The sequence below is a fragment of the Dendrobates tinctorius genome, unplaced genomic scaffold (genome assembly GCF_039654945.1).
Source record: "Dendrobates tinctorius isolate UK_male_01 unplaced genomic scaffold, ASM3965494v1 ptg000065l, whole genome shotgun sequence".
Taxonomy (NCBI): Eukaryota; Metazoa; Chordata; class Amphibia; order Anura; family Dendrobatidae; genus Dendrobates; species Dendrobates tinctorius.
The window spans coordinates 19,443,495-19,469,181 of NW_027361733.1; the positions used below are offsets into that span (position 1 = coordinate 19,443,495).

Consider the following 25,687-nt stretch of genomic DNA (forward strand, 5'->3'; position numbering starts at 1 on the left):
TAATCTACAATCCACAGCCTGTCCCTTCCATACATCCCTACCCTAATCTGCAATCCACAGCCTTTCCCCTCCATACATACCCTAATCTACAATCCACAGCCTGTCCCCTCCATACATCCCTACCCTAATGTGCAATCCACTGCCTTTCCCCTCCATACATACCCTAATCTACAGTCCACAGCCTGTCCCCACCATACATCCCTACCCTAATGTGCAATCCACAGCCTTTCCCCTCCATACATACCCTAATCTACAATCCCCAGCCTTTCCCCTCCATACATACCCTAATCTACAATCCACAGCCTGTCCCCTCCATACATTCCTACCCTAATCTACAATCCACAGCCTTTCCCCTCCACACATACCCTAATCTACAATCCACAGCCTGTCCGCTCCATACATCCCTACCCTAATCTGCAATCCACAGCCTTTCCCCTCCTTACATCCCTACCCTAATCTACAATCCACAGTCTGTCCCCTCCATACATCCCTACCCTAATCTGCAATCCACAGCTTGACCCCTCCATACATCACTACCTTAATCTGCAATCCACAGCCTGTCCCCCTCTTTACATATCTACCCTAATCTGCAATCCACAGCTTGTCCCCTCCATACATCACTACCTTAATCTGAAATCCACAGCCTGTCACCCTCCTTAGATCCCTGCCCTAATCTGCAATCCACAGCCTTTCCCCTCCATATATCCCTACCCTAATCTGCAATCCACAGCCTTTCCCCTCCATATATCCCTACCCTAATCTGCAATCCACAGCCTTTCCCCTCCATACATACCCTAATCTACAATCCACAGCCTGTCCCCTCCATACATCTCTACCCTAATCTGCAATCCACAGCCTTTCCCCTCCATACATACCCTAATCTAAAATCCACAGCCTGTCTCCTCCATACATCCCTACCCTAATGTGCAATCCACAGCCTTTCCCCTCCATACATAAGCTAATCTACAGTCCACAGCCTGTCCCCACCATATATCCCTACCCTAATCTGCAATCCACAGTCTTTCCCCTCCATACATACCCTAATCTACAATCCACAGCCTGTCCCCTCCATACATCCCTACCCTAATCTGCAATCCACAGCCTTCCCCTCCATACATACCCTAATCTACAATCCACAGCCTTTCCCCTCTATACATCCCTACCCTAATGTGCAATCCACAGCCTTTCCCCTCCATAAATACCCTAATCTACAGTCCACAGCCTGTCCCCACCATACATCCCTACCCTAATCTGCAATCCACAGTCTTCCCCTCCATACATACCCTAATCTACAATCCACAGCCTGTCCCCTCCATACATCCATACCCTAATCTGCAATCCACAGCCTTTCCCCTCCATACATACCCTAATCTACAATCCCCAGCCTTTCCCCTCCATACATTCCTACCCTAATCTGCAATCCACAGCCTTTCCCCTCCATACATACCCTAATCTACAATCCACAGCCTGTCCGCTCCATACATCCCTACCCTAATCTGCAATCCACAGCCTTTCCCCTCCATACAGACCCTAATCTACAATCCACAGCCTGTCCCCTCCATACATCCATACCCTAATCTGCAATCCACAGCCTTTCCCCTCCATACATACCCTAATCTACAATCCCCAGCCTTTCCCCTCCATACATCCATACCCTAATCTGCAATCCACAGCCTTTCCCCTCCATACATACCCTGATCTACAATCCACAGCCTGTCCCCTCCATACATTCCTACCCTAATCTGCAATCCACAGCCTTTTCCCTCCATACATACCCTAATATGCAATCCACAGCCTTTCCCCTCACATCCCTACCCTAATCTACAATCCACAGCCTTTCCCCTCCATACATACCCTAATCTACAATCCACAGCCTGTCCTCTCCATACATACCTACCCTAATCTGCAATCCACAGCCTGTCCCCCTCCATACATACCTAGCCTAATCTGCAATCCACAGCCTGTCCCCCTCTTTACATCCCTGCCCTAATCTGCAATCCACAGCCTTTCCCCTCCATACATACCCTAATCTACAATCCACAGCCTGTCCCCTCCATACATCCCTACCCTAATCTGCAATCCACAGCCTTTCCCCTCCATACATACCCTAATCTACAATCCACAGCCTGTCTCCTCCATACATCCCTACCCTAATGTGCAATCCACAGCCTTTCCCCTCCATACATAAGCTAATCTACAGTCCACAGCCTGTCCCCACCATATATCCCTACCCTAATCTACAATCCACAGTCTTTCCCCTCCATACATACCCTAATCTACAATCCACAGCCTGTCCCCTCCATACATACCCTAATCTACAATCCACAGCCTGTCCCCTCCATACATACCCTAATCTACAATCCACAGCCTTTCCCCTCCATACATACCCTAATCTACAATCCACAGCCTGTCCCCTCCATACATACCCTAATCTGCAATCCTCAGCACGTCCCCTCCATACATCCCTACCCTAATCTGCAATCCACAGCCTGTCCCCCCTCCTTACATCCCTACCCTAATCTGCAATCCACAGCACGTCCCCTCCATACATCCCTACCCTAATCTGCAATCCACAGCCTGTCCCCCTCCTTACATCCTTACCCTAATCTGCAATCCACAGCACGTCCCCTCCATACAGGAAGCCAGCTGAAATCTGAATGCTGCTCTTGGTTGAGCAGTATGAGACTCAATAATGCTAATAAAGTATTTGCAAGGTTGCACAGATGATGGAGCTGTGGCTTGTCTGTGTTGGTCCATCTTTATCAGGGAAGGAGGATGTACTGTACATTGCTTGCTTAATTTTTTTCTATCTCCTCATCTTTAGTGTGGAGCGAATTTCACGGACAACGATGTCATTCTGTTAAATGGAGATAAAGATGAAGTAGAATTACTGAGGCGGAAGATGGAAGAACGAAGGCTAAGAGCCAAGATTGAGAAGGTGAGGAAGCGCGGGATGACTCTCTGGGCTCTACCCACTATAGGCTGTCCTTCACCGTTTCTTTAAAATTTGAGAGAGAAGTGCTCAATTTAGAAAGCTAATATTTTATAATAGCCATGCGCCTCAAACATAGTTCTGTTCTCTTCATTCTGAGATGGGTAGCTACGTTTTGACCATAAAGTGACATAAAGAAAATGCTTGTAGGATGTTGATAAAAGAAAAGTATGTAACAATATATAATCAACCAATTATACCATCGGGAGAAAATGATCATCATTTTCATATGTAGGTTGAAACAGTCATTAACTGTACCAGAAACAGCCGTGTAGGATACTTAAAACTGGATGAGGAACAGACAAACTCAGCTGCAAAGGTGAGGTTGTGGAAGACCGTTTCATGTCACAGGTCAAACACCAAGAGAAAACAGAGCACAGCAACAAGGTAGTTACACTGCATCAGCAAGGCCTTTCCCAAGCATAGAATTCAAAGCAGACTGGGGTTTCAAGATGTGTTGTACAAGCTCTTTTGAAGAACCAAATGGCCAAGGAAATTTACTACAGCAGAAGAAAGACCCATGATACTTACTTCACATGATGCCATGCCTTCAGCATAGAAGCGAGCACAAGTGACTCAACTATACATAAAAATATAGGATCTGAGGTGAAGAAAAATTGCAGCAGCTCCAAATTTATTCTGCAGCAGAACAACAACCCCAAACATACAGCCAGTGTCATTAAGCACAATGAGTCCTGGAGGTGATAATGATACGGCCCCACAGAGACCTGATCTCACCATTATCCAGTCTGTCTGGGATTACATGAGGAGACGGAAGGATTTCTGGAAGTGACATCCACGGAAGATCTGTGGTTAGTTCTCCAAGATGTTTGGAACATCCTCTCTGCCAAAGTTCTTCCAAAAATTGTGTGCAGGTGTATCTAGAACAGCTGAAGGCAAAGAGTGGTCACACCAAATATTGATGTGATTTTAGATTTCTCTTTTGTGCATTCACTTTGCACACCAACGCTTTTCTTTTTTTTTTTTTTTTTTTAAGTTTGTGGCACGTTTTCCTCACCTGCCTAAAACCCTAAAACTTTTGCATAGTTGTGTGTGTTTATTATATCATATTTATATTATTTTTTTCATTTGCATATAATTCTGAAATACTCTGTACTTTTAGAAATCCAAGAAGACCAAACCGGCTGAGAACACAAATGTGCATGGACAAATGGAAGAAGGTAAGATGCCATGGACGTGCTACCGTAATCAATAATTAAAGACAGAACCATCAGACGTTTGATCATAATTATCATCATCCAGGAAATCTTAAGAGCCTGGAAGAACTGATGTTAATGGAAGAAATTAAAGGGTTTGTCCTCTACATTGTTATCGATGACCTAACCAATGAATAGGTGATCAATATCTGATTGCGGAAGATCCGATCCCTGAAAACTCCTTAGTGCTGTAAGCTGTGTACGGAGCAGAACAGCATGGCTCCATGTACTGTGTAGTTGCGCTCCCCAGTGCTGCAGCTCTACTACTATACAAGTCACTACATAGTATACGGATTTGTGCTTGTAACGGGGTCTACCAAGCTGGGGTACCTCTTTCAGTACCACCCCGTGTTTTCGGAGGTCCGCTCTGCGTTGGCTGGAGTCTGAATGAATGACGCTGGCTGGAATTCCTTGATTACATGGACGCATATAAAAGATCACTGCTTCTCCATGTATTTCCAGTCTGACAACACTTTACTCACAGGACACAGAATATATCACACAGATACAGAGGGCCGGCCAATAGAAAAGCGGCAGGCCAGATATACATTACAAAAGCCGCAGGTGGCCGGAGCCTGCCGATGTTTACTGTGGGAATTACAAAGGTGGGGGGATGGCGGACAAAAGGAGAATATCGTGTCCCCTCTGCCCAGGGGCGCAGCCTGTGAACTGATGCATTAGGGACATGCATCTCACATGGAACCTATTATACATACATATAACTGCACAACATATTCTGGTTGCTGAGTGGTTCTGTAACACGTAACAGTGCTGTTCTCTTGAAATACTCCAGATACGCTAAAGGAGAGTTAATCAATCTAAAAGTAGTGGACAACACATTTAAAGGGATTTTTCATTTTTGTTCATTTCAAAGAGCAGGAACTGGTTCTTTGCAGCTACACAAGACAGTTTGTCAGTACACAGCCTCCTGTGGTACCTAAGATTACAATCCAGGATGCAGCTCTCCAATGGTTAACCTCCTCTTTTAATTTCTTTCTTTTTCTTTTTTTATATTTCCCGGTAGCTGCAGGACCCTCAGGGATAACAAATGGAAGCAAAATCAACTCAAGGGACAAAATCAGTTTTGTGTCCAGTACCGAATCCTCCGGTAAGTGTAAAAACTAAGCTAGTTTCATTGCCCAGCATTTCTGATAACCCGCCACCTAAAGTTGTCAGACTAAATGGGCTGAAAATAGAGGGGGAAGCCAGCACTGCTTAAGGTTAGAACGCATAAATTGGAGTGCATATGCACATAATGTCTAGCTGTATTCAAAAATGAGATATTTAGCAAAAAAATTGATCAATTGACCCACCCCGCCACGCCAAGGCAATCTCATATGGGGGTCCTACTCTATATATTTTTAATAAATGCTGTGCCATTACGGCCTCCTAAATACACTTAGAGCATGACCACATCAAGTGCAATCTGTACCTGAACACTGCTGGATCGCTCCCATGAAGCCAGATGAAGCAAGTGCAGATGAAGGCCAACCAGGTCTGAACACAGACATATCAGGAATGGCCTCCACACATTGCCCGACCAGCAAACATAGATGAAGGGCGATGTTGGCCCAGACACAGGTGCACAATTAAATAAAGCTTGGGGCAGGGTGGGGCTGCCGTGTGTGTGCACAGCAGCCTAATCCATCACAATGAACACAGAAAAATTATGGCGGACATAACCAAGCGTGCACGGCAACAGTGGTGGTGAGCCACAAACCAACAACAAGAAAATAGAGGGGGAAGCCAGCACTGCTTAAGGTTAGAACGCATAAATTGGAGTGCATATGCACATAATGTCTAGCTGTATTCAAAAATGAGATATTTAGCAAAAAAATTGATCAATTCAATTGAGCCACCCCGCCACGCCAAGGCAATCTCATATGGGGGGTCCTACTCTATATATTTTTAATAAATGCTGTGCCATTACGGCCTCCTAAATACACTTAGAGCATGACCACATCAAGTGCAATCTGTACCTGAACATTGCTGGATCGCTCCCATGAAGCCAGATGAAGCAAGTGCAGATGAAGGCCAACCAGGTCTGAACACAGACATATCAGGAATGGCCTCCACACATTGCCCGACCAGCAAACATAGATGAAGGGCGATGTTGGCCCAGACACAGGTGCACAATTAAATAAAGCTTGGGGCAGGGTGGGGCTGCCGTGTGTGTGCACAGCAGCCTAATCCATCACAATGAACACAGAAAAATTATGGCGGACATAACCAAGCGTGCACGGCAACAGTGGTGGTGAGCCACAAACCAACAACAAGAAAATAGAGGGGGAAGCCAGCACTGCTTAAGGTTAGAACGCATAAATTGGAGTGCATATGCACATAATGTCTAGCTGTATTCAAAAATGAGATATTTAGCAAAAAAATTGATCAATTCAATTGAGCCACCCCGCCACGCCAAGGCAATCTCATATAGGGGGTCCTACTCTACATATTTTTAATAAATGCTGTGCCATTACGGCCTCCTAAATACACTTAGAGCATGACCACATCAAGTGCAATCTGTACCTGAACATTCAGGTATGGATTGCATTTGATATGGTCTTGCTTTTAAAACATTTAGGAGGCCGCAATGGCACAGTGAATAAATACAAATGTAGAGTAGGACCCCCCATATGAGATTGCCTTGGCGTGGCGGGGTGGCTCAATATATTGATCAATATTTTGCTAAATGTCTCATTTTGAATGCAGTAAGATATGTGCATATGCACCTCATGTTATGCGTTCTGACCACTGGCAGTGCTGGCTCTTTTCTCTTTTTATTGCAAATTGGTTTTGTGGCTGACCACCACTGTTGCCGTGTACGCTGGGTCATGTTCGCCATCTTTTCTGTGTTTATTGTGATTGATCTAGGCTGCTGTGCACACTCACGGCAGCCCCGCCCTGCCCCAGGCTTTATTTATTTTTGCATCCATGTCTGAGCCTGCATTGCCCTTCATCTGTGTTTGCTGGTCAGGCAGTGTGTGGAGGTCAAACCTGAGATGTCTGTGTTCAGACCTGGTTGGCCTTCATCTGCACCTGCTCCATCTGGCTGCACGGGAGTGATGCAGTCATGCTTCAGCTATGGATTGCATTTGATATGGTCTTGCTTTTAAAACATTTAGGAGGCCGCAATGGCACAGTGAATAAATACAAATGTAGAGTAGGACCCCCCATATGAGAGTGCCTTGGCGTGGCGGGGTGGCTCAATATATTGATCAATATTTTGCTAAATGTCTCATTTTGAATGCAGTAAGATATGTGCATATGCACCTCATGTTATGCGTTCTGACCACTGGCAGTGCTGGCTCTTTTCTCTTTTAAGACTAAATGGGCTGAATTCTTCCAGTGTTTGCTGATTGTTCAGCACTTGTAGAAACCTCAGTAAAGTGTCCCAAATTAGGAAGGCTTCCACAAGATTAAGTGACTAACAGCAAAAAATGGGAACTAAAACTTAATATTAATATTATTAAAATTATATATTAAAACTTATGTAGTGGCAGCATAGGAACATAAAGCATAACCATCTGCTGCTTATTTGCTCTATGGTGGTTAACATGGACATTGTTATACCTATCTAGCAGCCTTGACTACTTATCAATAGTGTGATTTACAGACTGACTGCATTTAGTCTCTTGCAGATTTCTATTGAGTGCCTTATGATATTGTGACCGACATTGTGATAACTGCGTTGACTTGGCAATCTGTTATGTTTTGATTGCGTATTTACACAGATTGATGAACAGATTGTGATTGTGTTCATTGTATGATCTACCCTTTTCTCCTTCGTCTCATTGGAGGACACAGGTACTGTGGGTGTATGCTACTGCCATCTGGAGGCTGACACTAAGTATACAAAAAAAAAGTTAGCTCCTCCGCCGCCGCATACACCCTCGCCCCGATTGCAGGCGGAAACCAGTTTTTTGCTTAGTGTCCTATGGAGGCACACACAGTCTGAATCTCTCCAGACTATTTTTTTTTTTTTACTATGAAGATGGGACAGGGGCGACAGACCCTATTGAAAGGGTCCGATCTCCCCAAACCATCAACGGGCGAGCACGCGTTGAGTATCGCCTCCGCGTAGCCTTTCCCGCACCGAGGGACATCTCTGGGACTTTTCCCCAGACATCTATTTTTCTTTTTTATTTTATGAAGATAAGACAAGGGCAACGCATCCTATTGAAAGGATCCGATTTCCCCAAACCATCAACGGGCGACCACGTGCGAGTGTCCCTCCACGTATCCTTTCTCGCACCGTGGGACATTATGCCAGACTTAGCCCTGTCCACCCCTAGGTATTGAAACCATGGGCTTGCACAGAGGCACAAGACTAGTCTGTGCGGCCCCCACTGCTCCACCAACGCAAGACGGCGGTGCTGCATGGCGGCGGACGGTCCCTCTCCTCGCCCCTGCAGGGGGGACGGAGCTAGGGTGCCTGCACCTTCCAAAATGGATTACCCCATGGCCTCTGCCGAGTGGCTGGAGTAGCAGGTATGGATAGCTGGGGGGGGCCCTGGGCAGCGTTTTTGGAGGTCAGCAGTGCGGCCAGAAGCTGACAGGTTTTCTGCTAGGGCGCAATCCGGCAGTCTCCATTCACGCCCTCCCTTCCCCCATTCTCGTCTCCTCCTCGCCTCCCCTTCTCCTCTCTTATCTCCCTGTACCTGCTCGTGGCTCATCAGGGCTGCTGATAGGGAAGACCGCCAGCGGAGCGGTTCAGGGAGGTGCCGGCGGGATCGCCGGGGTAGCGGGGCCCCCAGTGCACGGGGGCGGCTGGGCGGTGACTAATTGAGCCCGCGGCTTCGGCCTAGACCGCTGGTGGAAATCCGGCGCCGCCCCCCGTGGCTAGGGCGGGCGCCGGACAAATGGAGGCCCCGGCTTCAGTACCGGGTAGGCCGCGACCAGGAGAGCATCATCGCCACCTACCCAGAGGTGAAGGAGCTCATCAGAGGCAGGCGGGGGGGGGACACAGCAGGAGCAGGGTAAGTGCGACCCCGTCCCCAGAGCCACACTACGTGCAGATGAAGGGGTTACCCTCCTCCTCCTTTCCCCTCAGAATTTCATGGATTGTGCCTAAGCAGCAATATGTCTGGGAAAGGAAAAACGCACACGTTCCTTTATGCCGCATGCGTTTCCTGTGGGGTTATGTTCCCACGAGCGCAAACTATTAAGTTATGTTAGGCCTGTAACTCCGAACGCGCCCAGGAGCCCTCCCCTGCGATGGAGCCCAGGGGTCTGGATCCCCCGGAATGGGCGTTATCACTCTCACGGTCCATGGCTTCGCTTACGAAGGCTATCGAGACCCGTCAGGCCCCGGATAGGGGCAAAGACGACGGCTCGCCTGTCTGGGAGGGTTCATCCACCTCACAGGAGCCTCCGGCCTGCAGGGGCCGCACTCTCTCTGGGCAGACGCATAGGAAGAGAACCCACACTGCGTCTCCAGGCCCCTCCGGTGCTTCGGCATCCGTGAGTGCGACGTCTCGTTCACCGTCACTGTTTTCCGATAGCGAGCAGAGTTCGGATCATGACGCGGAGGAATCCCTGGACCTGGATACCCCGGGGTGTCGGGAGACGGTAGACAGTTTCATTGAAGCTGTTAATCAGACCTTGGGTATTGAGGAAGACGTCTCCCTAACCTCAGGTCATAAAGTATCCTTTAAGAAGGCAAGGCGACTGCATAGAGTGTTTAGCATTCACCCAGAGTTCGAGGACATAGTGCAGAGTCACAGGGAACGTCCAGACAAGCGGTTTTCAGGCCAGAAAACGCTAGAAACGAGATATCCGTTTGCACCAGAGCTCTGTAAGAGATGGGTGGAATCTCCGGTTGTGGATCCCCCAGTGTCACGCTTGGCGTCAAAGACTTTGTTGTCGGTGCCTAGTGTTTCTTCCAGTAAGGACCCTACGAATCGCCTCATAGAGACCTTGGCCCGCTCGGTATATGAAGCATCAGGATCAGCACTCTCTCCTTCTTTCGTGGCAACATGGGTAGCCAAGGCCATGATGTCATGGTCAGATTCTTTAAATAAGGTCCTGCAAGATAGAGACCTGCCGACGGAAGTGTCTGAGATAGCAGGTCAGATCGTGATGGCGGTTGACTATTTAATCAATGCATCCTTAGATGCGGCTAATTGCGCAGCACTGGCAGCGGCGAATGCAATCGCCATTAGGAGAGCCCTGTGGCTAAGGCTATGGCAGGCTAATTCAATTTCCAAGAAATCCGTGACTTCCCTGCCTTATCAGGGTAGCCGCCTATTTGGGGAAATATTAGACAAGCTCATCTCCGATGCTACAGGGGGAAAAAGCAGTTTTCTCCCACAGCAGAAAGATAAGCTGCCATTTCATCAGCCTCAGGCACGCTTTTGGCCATTTCGCAGCCCCGGGTGGATGGCAGCAGCCAGTTCTTCCGCCCCAGCTCGCTACAGCCAAGACAAGGATCGTCAGGTCACGTATAGAGCCAACCCGCTGGGCAGGATGCGAGGCCGCCTGCCCAGGTCAAGGGGGGCCAGGTCCCAGAGACCCTCAGCTAAATGACTCTGGGCATCCGTTACCCGAAGACGACAGAGTAGGCGGCCGTCTACTCCGGTTCTGCCACGTCTGGGTCGCGGTAGCACGCGACGCGTGTGTGGCGGAATTAGTGTTGTCCGGGTACAAAATAGAATTTGTCAAATGTCCTCCAAAACGATTTTTTCTTTCCCGGCTTCCCAAAGCGCAATTCCAGGCAGAGGCATTGCTAGGAGCCATCGAGGTACTCCAGCGCAACGGGGTCATTGTCCCCGTACCAGAGAACTCAGGGTTTTTATTCCAGCCTGTTCGCTGTCCACAAAAGGACGGGACAGTAAGGCCAGTTCTGGATCTAAAGCTGCTGAACAGGTTCATCAGAATCAAGCACTTCCGAATGGAATCCCTCCGTTCAGTGATATCGGCCATTGAGCAGGGAGAATACTTGGCCTCGATCGATGTCCAGGATGCTTACCTGCACGTCCCTATTTTTCCTCCGCACCAAACGTTTCTATGTTTTGCAATCGATGGGCGGCATTTCCAATTTGTAGCTCTGCCTTTCGGGTTGGCCACCGCCCCCATACTGTTCACGAAGGTAATGGCGGTCGTCATGGCCATTCTACACTCTCGGGGCATAGTGGTCTTGCCGTACTTAGACGACCTCTTGGTGAAAGGTCCGTCTTTTCGGGCATGCGAGGAAAATGTCAACATCACGCTGGATACCTTATCCCACCTAGGATGGTTGATCAACGGGAAGAAGTCATCCCTTGTCCCAGCTCAGAGGATTTCGTTCCTAGGGATGATTTTCGACACCTCCCGAGGGTTGGTAGTTCTCCCTCAGGACAAGGCGCGAGCGCTCCGGCAGGGGGTTCGGAAGCTTCAACAACCAGGCCCTCACACCATTCGTTTCGGAATGAGGGTCCTAGGGAGGATGGTGGCGGCAATGGAAGCAATTCCGTTTGCCCAATTCCATCTTCGTTCCCTGCAGCACGCCCTCTTGACATCCTGGGACAAGAGTCCATTCACGCTCGATCATCAGTGCAGGTTGTCCTCCCAAGTCAAACGGTCACTGCAGTGGTGGACGCGCGACTCCTCTCTTCTTCAGGGGAAACCTTTCCCCCTAGATCAATGGTTGGTGATCACAACCGATGCGAGCCTCCTCGGTTGGGGAGCAGTTTTTTGCCAGCACACAACTCAGGGGCATTGGTCGCAACAGGAGGCACGCCTCCCGATCAACTTGTTGGAGATACGAGCGGTGCGGTTGGCACTGCAACATTTCCAGCACTTTCTAGCAGGACGTCCTGTCCGGATTCAATCGGACAACGCCACGGCGGTGGCGTACGTGAATCATCAGGGGGGCACACGCAGCAGAGCAACCATGCGCGAGATAGAGCATGTGCTACACTGGGCCGAGGGGAACCATTCGGTAACTTCAGCAGTCTACATACCAGGCGTGGAAAATTGGGCAGCGGACTTCCTAAGCTGGCAGGGTGTTGTGTCCGGGGAATGGTCTCTGCACCCCGAGATCTTCCAGCAGATTTGCTAACAGTGGGGAACACCGGACGTGGATCTCATGGCTTCCAGGGTAAACGCCAAAGTGGCCGTGTTTGTCGCTCGATCTCAAGACCCGCGAGCGATCGCAGTGGATGCGTTGGTTCTATCATGGAACCAGTTTCGCCTCCCATACCTGTGTACTCCGCTGCCACTGCTTCCGAGGGTCATCAGGAATATCAAAACAGAGGGGGTTCCGGCAATTCTGCTGGACCCAGACTGGCCCCGGAGGGCATGGTACGCGGATCTAGTGCAGCTCCTCACAGACGTTCCTTGGCGGCTGCCAGAACGACCAGACTTACCGTCTCAGGGGCCGATCTGCCACCCGAACTCAGGGGCCCTGTGTTTGACGGCATGGCCATTGAATCTTGGATTCTGACCCAAGCGGGGTTTGGGCGTGAAGTGGTTGCTACAATGGTTAGCGCCCGGAAGCCTACCTCGGCGAGAATTTGCCATCACACTTGGAAGGTTTTCTTTGGTTGATGTCGAGAGCACGGGGTTGCTCCACTGTCTTTTTCGATTCCCAACATCCTGGCTTTTCTTCAGTCAGGCCTAGGCTCAGGGTTAGCCCCGAGCTCCCTTAGGAGACAGATATCGGCCTTGTCTGTCCTCTTCCAGCGAAGAATCGCTACTAATATGCAGGTCAAGACGTTCATTCAAGGGGTCTCTCATCTGGTACCCCCCTATAGAGTGCCCTTGGAATCCTGGGACCTTAACCTGGTCCTGAGTGTCCTGCAGGAAACTCCTTTTGAGCCGTTACAAGAAATCTCATTGTCGTACCTTTCCAGGAAGGTCGTATTCTTGGTAGCCATAACTTCCATTAGCAGAGTCTCGGAGTTGGCAGCCCTATCTTGTAGGGCACCGTTTCTTACCTTTTACAAGGATAAGGCAGTTCTTAGACCGGTTCCCCCCTTTCTGCCGAAGGTCGTGTCCTCATTTCACATTAATGAGGACATTGTTCTGCCTTCATTTTGTCCAGCGCCAGTACATCAGGTGGAAAAGGCGCTCCACACATTGGACCTAGTGAGAGCGCTCAGAAGGTACATGTCGCGGACGGCGCCTTTTCGCCAGACAGACTCTCTTTGTGATCCCCGAAGGGCGCAGGAAGGGACTTGCAGCCTCAAAGTCGACCATAGCCAGATGGATTCGTCTAACTATTCAAGAGGCTTATCGTATTAAAGGCGCACCAATTCCAGCAGGGATAAGAGCGCTCTCTACTCGGGCAGTGGGCGTCTCTTGGGCGCTTCAGCACCAGGCTTCGGCGGAGCAGGTATGCAAAGCGGCAACCTGGTCCAGCCTGCACACTTTTTCTAAACATTACAATGTGCATACTCAGGCTTCGTCAGATGTGAGTCTGGGTAGAAGAATTCTCCAAGCAGCAGTGGCGCACCTTTAGGCAGGAGGTGCATGTGGCTTGGATCGGGGCGAGGGTGTATGTGGCGGAGTAGGAGCTAACTTTTTTTTCGTATACTTAGTGTCAGCCTCCAGACGGCAGTTGCATACACCCACAGTACCTGTGTCCCCCAATGAGTGTCTCGGAGGAAAGGATTTTACGGTGAGTACTCACAAAAATCCATGTTTCGCATGAATTCACACTCTTTGGTGTTAAAATCCTCTGTCTTGTTTATGTGTTTCTCGTGCGGACCACACCAGGTGACAATATTTAATATAAATGATTAAAAATTGAAGTTTATTTCCCATTTTTTGCTGTTACTTTGTTCAGGGTTTGCTCTTTTCATTAGTATTATCAGGGTTTCTTACATCAGTCATCTGTTTTTGTTTTTATTTATTTTTTTTTATAAACAATCTGCCCCTACCCCTGCATTATTGTAGCATAGCTAAGATGTGAGTGTCTGGCTTCAAGCTTGCGGACTTTTAGCCAACAGAACAGTGAGTACAGCTCTGGAGTATAAGGGTATGTGCACACATTAAGTTGTTCCTTCTTTTTCAAGACTTCTGCCCTTAACCGTGGCAGCTAGATATTAGCTTCTGGGTCCAATCCTGACTGATGACAGCCCATTCTGGTCTTATCAGTGCTTGGAGTTTATCACAATTTCTGTGTTATGTTTGTCCACAAACCTTTTGAGGATTGATCACAGGTTCTCAATGAGATTGAGATGTGGGGAGTTTCCTGCCCGTGGACGCAAGTTCAATGTTTTGATCACCGAGACACTAAAGCCCCCGTTACACATAACGATGTCCCAGCGATCCCACCAATGATCCGACATGGATGGGATCGCTGGGACATCGTTACGCTGATCACTGGTGAGCTGTCACATAGACAGCCCCTCCAGCGATCAGGACCCGCGGCTCTTGGATACCCGCTGTTTACCTTAGAAACCGGCGTACACACAGGTTTCCAAGGTAAACATTGGGTATCTAAGAGCCGCGCGGCTCCTGGATACCCGATGTTTACATTAGAAACCAGCATCGCTGATCGCTGGTCTCTCGTTGCCACACGCAGCGATGCGTGCTGGCCAGCGGGAGACCAGCGATCACAAAATGACCCAGGCCGATCGAGCGCGATCAGCAATACCCGGCAGGGGGGCCGGTCGCTGATCCCCGTCACACACAGTGATCTCGCTGGCGCATCATAAAATCAGCAATCTCGCTAGCGGGATCGCTGTGTGTGATGGGGCCTTTAGTTATCACTTTTGCCTGGTGGCATGGTCTCCATCGTACTGGAATAAGCATTGTGTTCATCTCCAAATTGCTCCTAGATATTTTGGAGACGTTGCTCTTGGAGGATGTTAGATCCCGTTCTTTATTCATGGCCGTTTTCTCAAGCAAAACTGGGACTGAGCCCCCACACACGAATGGTCTCGGGACGCTTTACTGTTGGTATCACACAGGACTCATGGTAGCACTCACCTTTTCTTCTCTGGACAAATATTCTTCCAGGTGCCCCAAACAGTCTGAAGGGGGCTTCATCAGAGAAAATAACCTTTACCCCAGTCCTCTGCAGTCCAATCTCTGTACTGTTTCCAAAGGTATTGTCTCTGATGAAACCCCTTTCAAAAAAGCATGTGTGGGGGTTATTCATCCATGGAGGGGGTTCACTCAGAATTTTACCTAAGAACACAGCCATGTCACCAAGCAAAAATGCTAAGTAAGTGTTGGTGCATAGCATTGTTAGGTACAGCTCACCCCTGCTGGATGTACATGTGCTGGTGATAGGTGCCGCTGTTCAGACAGAGCTGGGGAGGCTCCAGACGTCCTTGACAAAGTCCAATGATGGCTTCCAGTCCAGCACAAGCTTTGAAATCCAGTAATCTTTATTCTAAATCCATTAAAGTATATAAGCTACAGAGGAATTTTTTCGGATGCGTTTCAAGTCTGAATAGTTAAAGATAACTAAGTGGCGCAATGAACAAAACACTGAACTTTTGGGGTCTATGGTCAGGAAACTTACCAGATCTCAATTCCATTGACTGAAACCACAGAAACTGTGATAAGGTCCAAGCACTGATCGGACACCAGTCAGGATTTGGCCCAGAAGCTGATATCCAGCTACCAGGGGGAAGGGCAGAAAAAGTAAGGCACAACACTAAATATTGAGTCTCTACTTGATGAATTCATCAATACAATTTTGGCCACTACTGTTCAGTGACTCCATCAACAGAATAGTGAGCGCAGCTCTGGAGTATAATACAGGATGTAACTCAGGATCAGTGCAGGATAAATAATGTAATGTATGTACACAGTGACTCCACCAGCAGAACAGTGAGTGCAGCTCTGGAGTATAATACACAGGATGTAACTCAGGATCAGTGCAGGATAAGTAATGTAATGTATGTACACAGTGACTCCACCAGCAGAACAGTGAGTGCAGCTCTGGAGTATAATACACAGGATGTAACTCAGGATCAGTACAGGATAAGTAATGTAATGTATGTACACAGTGACTCCACCAGCAGAACAGTGAGTGCAGCTCTGGAGTATAATACACAGGATGTAACTCAGGATCAGTACAGGATAAGTAATGTTTGTACACAGTGACTACACCAGCAGAATAGTGAGTGCAGCTCTGGAGTTTAATACAGGATGTAACTAAGGATCAGTACAGGATAAGTAATGTATGTACACAGTGACTCCACCAGCAGAATAGTGAGTACAGCTCTGGAGTTTAATACAGGATGTAACTAAGGATCAGTACAGGATAAGTAATATTACGTTACTAATTATGTCTACAGTGAATCCACCAGCAGAATAATGGTTTTAGCTCTGGAGGATAATGCAGGATCAGTAATTTCATGTAACCTTATGGTCGGTGATCGAGCATTCTTTATGACCTCTATAGCGTCTTTGCTCCTTCTTCCAGCAGAATCCGGGTCATCGGGGAAGGCTGTATCATCATCCTCTTCGACTAAGAGACCATTTTCTAGCACAGATAAGAAATCTGAAGCTTATAAATCCATCTTCACCTCTCACAGCTCTGCTAAACGCACAAAGGATCAATCCTCCAACTGGGTCACCCACACGGCATATTACTTCTGACGGATCTTCTACCATCCTGAGAATGGACATTTGTGTAAAGTGTGGGAACGTTATTGTGCTTTTCTTCTTATAGGATTCCCATTATTAAAGGGGCGGTGGCCTCACTATGGCCACTTCTAAGCTCTCATGCCTCATCAGTTCTTTTTCCCTCCCCTGTATGCCATACACAGGTATGAAAATGCCTACATCTATGCCCACTGACACAATACTTTTTGTTTTTTATATTCCAGTGGCTTCTGGATTATTCACTAGCCATATTTTCAAAGGGGTAATCCATATTTTAAAATAATGGAAGACATATGGGCTGGGTCATATACAAGCAAGTAGAACAATAGGGCCCAGCTCGCATTAAAGTGTCCACTTACATTCAGCACTTGCCATGGTAAGACCAGTGCGGGAGATGGGGTTTTTTTTTAAGGCACAATCAAAACTGCACCTTAAAATTGGACATGGCATTATCTCAAATTTCTGTGATTTTGCTCTGCTTTTTTGGGGGTGAAAAGAGTTTATTTTACATCTTTCACTTGTAAAACCTGGCCATGAAAAGCATTGGAAAAGTGCGGCAAAACTGCATGGAATTTTCTGATGAGATTATGTAAAACCATAATTTCAGTGACAATAAGATTGTGTTGTGCTGAACGCTGCTGCCTCTTTACTAGATTCAGGGGTCGCCTTGCCTCATAAAGTCCAGGGATCTATGCTGGCAGAAGATGGAAAGTCTTTAAGAGAATGTAATTAAAGATGTGGCTCCTGTAATCCCATGAACTGGTTCTGTTGTCTGTTATTACTGAGCAACACATGATAGGATTAGATACACCGCTCAGCAGACCCCTCCTTGCACACAGTATTACACATGATAGGCTTAGGTACAGCGGCTAAGCAGGCAGGATCGCATGATGGCCTCCCATGATTAGAATATTGGGTTGGATCAAATTCCAGATGTGAAGATTTTGCATTGTAGTACATCATTGTGGACACTAGGTGGGGCAGTGATGCTTACTTATATAAAGCTTTCCAGTCTACATTGGTAATAATTACCAGATCTCCCGCTGGTGCTGAACTACATCTCCCAGCATGCTCTAACAGATGCAGGTTGTGAGTGCATGCCTGGAGTTCTAGTTTTGTAAAAGCTAAACCCCATTCTTATTGAAAAATGACCAAGTATGGGATTGACAAGGCTACTGTTAGGTGGTGGTAGAAAGTTGTGTGTTCATTGTTGGTCACACTCTATTATTTGAGTTGATAAAAGAAAAAAATGTGTACACCCTTAATTGTAAAATCTATAACGCACTGGTACTCCTGTTGAAAAACTACAACTCCTATCATGTCTTTAAAGCTGCAGTGAGATGCGAGTGAGCACTTCCTCCTATAACCACTGGAAGGCAGCATAGCGCTATATATTGGTGTCCACACTGCCCTCATTATCTGGCACTTATGGGGAACGTTGCTTTCCACTTTTTGTTTTTCCCCCTGATGTGACCTTATTGCATCGCTGACAACACAAACACCCGCCATATGCGTTATTTATCTCTACATAATTTCCCATTATCGGCTGCGGATGATTCATCCAATGACTGGAATCATTATTGACACAACACGCAGGAACTGTCTCCAGAAGCCACTGACTCAAGGAGACGTCTGAGCAGCGGCCATTCCTTCCGCCGTCTTACGAGGTATTACTCAGGGCTTTATGCCACAAGGTGCAGACGACTGACTCACTCTCGCAGGTGATCTGGGTCAGGACGTTGCTAAAGAAAATGAGGCCTCAAGAAGTTCTGCAGCAGCTCTAGGGCTCAGACTACAGGTTGACGATATTTTCTTATATATTTGTATGATCTTGTGTCCCTATAGCTGGCAGCCTTCATCTTAGGAGGGCAATCACGGACATGACCTGGGTTTATGGCTTTTACCCTGAACTTCTAAGATTGGGCCTGAGCTGCTGTTATATAGACCTAGATACACCGACGTAGACAGTATCACACGCTAAGCTTAGATACACAGCTCAGCAGAAAGTGATGACTACACGCTGTGTTTCAGGATGTGTGCGCCCAACACTAGGGGCCCATTGTAAAAAAAAAAAAAAAATCTGTAGAGCTTTTAATTATTCCTAAATCATTAACGATTATACTATTAATTCATTTTTTTTGCAGGACATGCTGAATTTTCCAGTAGCAATGCATACAACTTATTTATAATCTATTCTTCTTTTTAGTAACAAACTTCTTGGGAGAAAATAAATTATGCGCGTTTAAAAAAAAAAAAAAAAAAAATTAAAATTGTGCTAGGGCCTTTATGTTACCCTGATACTACGGAGCATTATGATGGTAGCAATACCATTTTTTGTGTGTCTTACTGCTTTCTATCCCCATCTCCGTCATTACTTTTGTTGATTTTGGGGAATATACAATTTTCTGTTCACTTTTTATTTAATTTTTTTGGAGGGAAAAAACCAACCCCATTTCTCTCCCTCTATCTAACCGCGCAGATGCTGCACTCGCCACTGATTGCGGCATCTAAGGCATTAAATGGCCAGAATCTGAGGTTTCCCCATGTATCCTGGACGTTACAGTAGGAGTCAATTGCCACCGGGATCACAATCACCATGATGGACCGTTGCGCTATTCCTGTCTTAAAGGGTTAAGCCCATCTTCATAGATGAATATTGTTGGATAGTGCTTGTAAAATAAAAAAAAAAAAAAAACAAGCAGTAAATTGCAAAATTGCTTATTAAAATTTGCAGCCGTTCTCGAGATATTAACACTTTTGTTTGCACCTAGGAGACCGACCACTACTGCTGTCAAGCTTTTAAGCACTGCGCTGCCACTGGCCAGGACTGAGAGGAAGCGGCATGCTCCAGAGATCCTTACAAGCTCAAAAGAAAAGAGCTAGCAAGCGCTGTGCAGGTTCCGCTCTATAGCTGCGGTGGTCGGTTTCCAAAGCAACAAGCAGTAAACAGAAAAGAAAAATGTTAGTATCTCAAGAACGGCTGAAAATTTTAATAAGCAGTAAATTGCAAAATTGCTCGCATTTACAAGCACTATGTTCATTTATGAAGATGGGAACGATCCTTGAAGGAGTTAAATAATCGGTATGAAATGTATACTGACCAGATGGGGGGGCCAAAGTCCACCATTTAGGCCTTTAGGAACGTTAACGTATATGCCAGGAGCTTTCCCCAGCAGATATGTACTGCTACATGCACAAACGCAGTGTGCACTTAGTCTTAGATACATCAGGTCAGCAGACAGTATCACTTGTTAATGACTTGGATACACCAGCTCAGCGGACAGTATCAAATATTCGGGTCATAAGAGAGGATCTCACATAATCGGTTTAGATACACTGATGAGAAAAAGTGTTGCACAGAATAGGCTTAGATACGTGGATCAGTGGTAAGTATGACACAGGATGGGTTTAGATACATTGATCCGCAGAGGGTATGACACAGGGTAGGCTTAGATACATGGATCAGCAGGAAGTATGACAGGATAGGCTTAGCTACATGGATCCGCAGACAGTATTACACAGGATAGACTTAGATACATTGATCAGCAGGAAGTATGACTGGATAGGCTTAGATACATTGATCTGCAGAGGGTATGACAGGACAGGCTTAGATACATGGATCAGCAGACAGTATGACACAGGATAGACTTGGATACATGGATCCGCAGAAGGTATGACAGGATAGGCTTAGATACATTGATCTGCAGCAAGCATGACAGGATAAGCTTAGATACATGGATCAGCAGACAGTATGACACAGGATAGGCTTAGATAAATGGATCCGAAGAAGGTATGACAGGATAGGCTTAGATACATTTATCTGCAGCAAGCATGACAATGTAGGCAGATACATGGATCAGCAGTAAGCATGACAGGATAGGCTTAGATACATTGATCTGCAGCAAGTATGACAGGATAGGCTTAGATACATGGCTCAGCAGACAGTATCACACTGGACAGGCTTAGATACAGCAGTGCTATAGACTTCTGTGGGTCTTTTCCACTATCGGCAGCAGTGTGCGCCCGGCTCCTAGGCTCAGTGCTGGTGTTGGCTGCGGCCATTGTTTTGGAGCAGCGCGTCCTCTGTTCCTTTCTGCGGAGCTCTTCTCCCATCATCACCTCGGATAGTGGTGTTGTCGGCCCCGGGGCGCTCCATTGTCAGCAGCCATGTTTATCTTCACAGTAACACTTAAAATTGTTTGTGTAACTCATTATTATCATTTTATGTTCAGTTTTTTTTCTCCGCCTTCTCAATGTAACCTGCAATTATAAAAATAACTACGCTCCTTCCAAGGAAGGCACATGCTGCTGGAGTCCGCACTGCAAGAAAGATCCGGAAAAGAGTTTACAAAAATTTAAAAATATTTTTTATACACGTAACCCTAATTAATGTTTAACTCATTCACCCCTCAGCCAATTTTAGTTTTTGTCGTTGTGTTTTTTCCTTCCCTTTTTCCAAAAGCCATAAGGTTGTTTTTGTTGTTTTTTTTTTTAAATGTTCCGGTCTATTCAGCCATATGAGGGCTTTTGTTTTGAAGGGACAAAATGTAGTTTACAATGACCATTTATATTACCATATAATGTACTGGAAAATAAGGGGGTAAAAAAATTCTCATGGGTTAAAAAAAAAAGCAATTCTGCCATTGTTTTTTTTACTTTTGTCTTGTTCACTGTGCAATGAAAATGACCATGATTGTCCCCTGGGAAGTACGTGCATGTTAAATGAGTTTCCATTTTTATAGATTAGAATTTTATGGATACAGCAATGCAGAATATTTTTTTTTAAATGTATTTATTTTACAATGATGGACAAAAGGGTGATTCAAATGTTTTCTTTTTTTTGTTTTTTTTTAATATATACAGTATATATATTTTTTTTTAATTTAACAGCAAAAACTGGAAATATAAACCCATATTCAAAATAAGCAAATTTAGATTTTGTGGGTACTAACAGGCTGTACATAATCCTATAACCACTGCTAAATTGCATATGTTACAGTACAAAAATCTAAGCTGCATGCGAAACGCGCGTCGAGGTAAGGGCAGCGTGGTTCTTTCCTCATAATGGCACTTGGTGGGTATAGGTGTCTGTTTATATGATACTTTAACCATATGGGCACTAATGCAGCAGGTCATCTTGACTATTTCAATTTACATCTTTTACTGATGTGAGTATTTACCTGTAGCATTGGTGCCATATATATTCAGGGTCTGGTTACATTATTACTCATTATAGGTGCTGTATACATTCCTTGTTCCTATAAATTGAGAACTATAGTTCTATACCTTCATTATTTTGGGTGATTTTTTTGTGTGTATTTTCACGCTATTGTATATTTATGGGTTTTTGTTTTTTTTTTTAAAAAAAAGTTTTTTTGCGTTTTGTAGTTGTTTAAAAAAAGTTATGAATAAAGTTTTTATATTATTTGTAAAAGGATTTTATTGTACTTCATTATATGCGATTGGCGGTAGTTATAGGTTTACGCATGAGGAACTTGAACCTGCAATTGCTTTATTCTGCCATACCTCAGTTTGGCAGTTTCTCGGGAACCTGACTGTCCCCTATGACACCCGGCCTGTGACTTGGCTTTACAGCAGCACCAACATGGCAGTCCTGTCAATCCATTGGCCTATCGGTACTCGGGCAGGATCACTTGCCTTACAGGGAATCTGTCACCTCATTTTCGCGCTGTATGTAAATTAGTATTGTCCGGTCCAATGGGCGGTGTTTTTGCTCCTTCCCTCCACCCCTCCTTGGCCGCTGTACGCAATATTTCAGGTAATTTGCGTAGTTCTCGTCCATATTTCGCGTGTGCGCATTGCAGTCTCCACTCATGCACGCTCAGTATGCTTTGCCTAACTGCAGGCAAAGCCGAAAAGCATTAGTGCGCATGCGCTGGTGAACTATGTTCCGGAACACATAAATGGCAGCGAAATACTTCCAGGACATAGTACTTCCGGCGCATGTGAACTACTTTTTTCGGCTTTGCCCGCAGATGGGCAAAGCATACTGCGCACGCGCGAGTGGATATTGAAATGCGCACACTCAAAATATGGACGAGAACTACAGAAATTACCTGAAATATTGCGTACAGCGGCCAAGGAGGAGTGGAGGGAAAGAGCAAAAACACCGCCCATCGGACCGGACCCAACTAATTTACATACAGCACGAAAATGAGGTGACAAATTCCCTTTAAATGCCACTGTCAGAGATTTTCAGCAGAATTTAAGGGGTTAAACACCACAGATCATAGAAAACCTTGGTTGCTGCTGTTAACCAGCATCTGCCTAGCTTGCTGCGGACTCAGCTTCTTAGCCTGCTCCATACACCCACATCAGAGTACATCTTGCATCGGGAAGGTGGTCATATACTTTTATAAGAATGAGGGTGCCCCCAATATAGAGCTCTAATACCCCCTGTACACTGCACACGCCAATTGTATAAATGTTAATATTCAAGCACACCACTAGATGGCGCTTACAATACACAGAGTTCTGGGGCTCCCATTGAAATCAAAGGAAGTCACAGTAGTCTGCATTCACTAGATCCCTGGCGGACCAAGACAGAAAAGGGCCCCTGTGCAAGAACAATATATGGGCCCTTTAAAAATACATTTGAATTTAAGGTAATACTTGTACCTTGAAGGGATCGATTGACTCTGCACCTTACATTTTTAATGTTTTTTTTGTAATATATTTCATTGTGTATTGTCTTCATTTTTTAAGCCATATTTACAGTATAAAACAATGTGAAAGGAAAATACAATACACTTGCAACATGTTTTCTATTTTTTATTTTTTTTCTTTTGTCAGTTTGTTTCCTTGAAATATCAAATTATTAAACATTTTAGAAATGACAGATTTTTATACATTTTAATTTTTTTTTTTTTTTAACCTCGGTTATCTTACATAAGACCGAAAACATGAAAGTGAGACAGTAGAAAACAGCAACACGCACGGAGATCTATGAGTGCATCTGGCTCCCCTCTTATTAATATTATTTTTACATATTTCTATCCTTTAAAGAATTATTACAAGAAAATAAAAAAATGGTGGAGAAATAAAATGGGTGCACCCCGCAGCCATGAATTACACTGCGAGGACTTCAAAGATAAAACATTATTCATTGTTCTTGGCTTCATCAATAAGTCGTTGTTAGTGACGGCTTAATTTAATATTAGCTGTAGGCTGAAAACACACATGCAGGTTTTGATGCAGTTTTTTTTTAGCCAAAGCCAAAAAGAAGATCCAACAGGATGGAGATTTTTTTTTTTTTTTTTTTTTTAAATTCCCATTCATTTTAAATCAACCTCTTATTATGGCCCCAAAAAATATATAAAAACTGGCATAAAAAAACTAACATATTCCAGCCCATAGAATCAGTAATGCTCCTATCGTTAAGTTATATATGGTATCAAAACTATCAGATTTGACCAATTTGGATTTATCCAGTTGGATACAAAATTTAGCAAAACGATTAAAAAAAAATTCTCAATGTTTGATGTAGGTAATATTTTTTTTTTGTCTGTCGGGTTTTCATTAAGACTCGTCCACATCATAATATTGCTAAAATTTTCCCTAGAATCTGCTAGAAATTTTCATTTATTTAATTAAAAATATATATAAACATTAAGATCAGAAATACAGGTTGAAAGCAGCGATAATTTGTTTGCACTAATGTAATGAAAGATATATGTAGATCCGTTATTACGTAATAAAGTTGCCATCAGGTGGCGCTGTTTTAACACCTTTCTGACATGAGACGTACTATCCTGTCCATGGGACCCAGGCCCCTATGCCCATGGATGGAATAGTACGTCTATTGCGATCAGCGGCGTTCACAGGGTGAGCGCCGCTTATCGCGGCCGGGTGTCAGCTGATTATCACAGCTGACACCCGGCACTATGTGTCAGAGGCGGTTACGGACCGCCCGACATGTTAACCCCTGGCACACTGCGATCAAACACGATCACAGTGTACCGGGGTTTAGGGAAGCATCAGCAGGGAGGGGGCTCCCTCCTTGCTTCCCTGAGACCCCCGCAGCAGCGCAATGTGCAGCGCTGCTGCGGGGGCCTCCTTCCCTGCAGATCCCCGAATCCAAAATGGCGGCGGGGACCTTCGGGGGCCTGCAGGGAGACTGCTTCCTCATGCCTGCAAAGCGCCGGCATGAGGAAGCCTGCAGCACTGCCTGTGACAGATCGCTGATCTGTCACAGCGATCTGTCACATGACCGTTATGTCCCCACTGGGACAATGTAATAAAGTTAAAAAAAAAGTGTAAAAATAAATTTATTAAAAAAAAATCGCTAAATTAAAAAAAAATATATATATATTCCTAATGCATTTTTTGGAAATAAAAAAACCCCAAAACAATAAAAGTACACATATTTGGTATCGTATCGCCGCGTCCGTAACGACCCGCCCTATAAAACTGTCCAATTATTTAACCTCTTTAGCAAACCCCTTAAAAAATAAAAATAAAAAGCAAAACAAAAAATAATGCTTTATCATACCGCCGAACAAAAAGTGCAATAACGCACAATCAAAAAGACGCATATAACTAACCATGGTACCGCTGAAAATGTCATCTTGTCCCGCAAAAAACGAGCCACCACACAGCATCATCAGCAAAAAATTTTTAAAAAAGTTATAGCTCGCAGAATAAAGCGATGCAAAAATAATGATCTTTTATATAAAATAGTTTTCATTGCATAAAATCGCCAAAACATAAAAAACGACCTAAATGAGGTATCGCTGTAACCGTACTGACCCGAAGAATAAAATCGCTTTATCAATTTTACCACACGCGGAACAGTGTAAACGCACCCCCCCAAAAGAAATTCATGAAACGCTGGTTTTTGTTCATTCTGCGTCCCAAAAATCGGAATAAAAAGCGATCAAAAAATGTCACGTGCCCGAAAATGGTACCAATA

At 45.5% G+C, this 25,687-nt stretch overlaps 1 protein-coding gene across 4 annotated transcripts in view; it reads left to right on the top strand.

The window, feature by feature from the left end:
- The window catches only part of RTF2 (replication termination factor 2), a 63,184-nt gene extending 45,674 nt beyond the window's left edge, over positions 1–17,510 (top strand). Inside the window, exons 6-9 of one of the 4 annotated variants that reach the window (XM_073580672.1) lie at positions 2,825–2,938; positions 4,116–4,173; positions 5,240–5,317; positions 16,574–17,510. In XM_073580672.1, coding sequence (XP_073436773.1) covers positions 2,825–2,938; positions 4,116–4,173; positions 5,240–5,317; positions 16,574–16,749 — 426 coding nt within the window. In that variant the 3' untranslated portion in view covers positions 16,750–17,510. Of the gene's footprint in view, positions 1–2,824; positions 2,939–4,115; positions 4,174–5,233; positions 5,318–16,573 lie in introns of all 4 variants that reach the window. The other 3 variants (XM_073580673.1, XM_073580670.1, XM_073580671.1) reach the window with 3 other exon arrangements.
- The last annotated feature ends 8,177 nt before the right edge of the window (positions 17,511–25,687 follow it).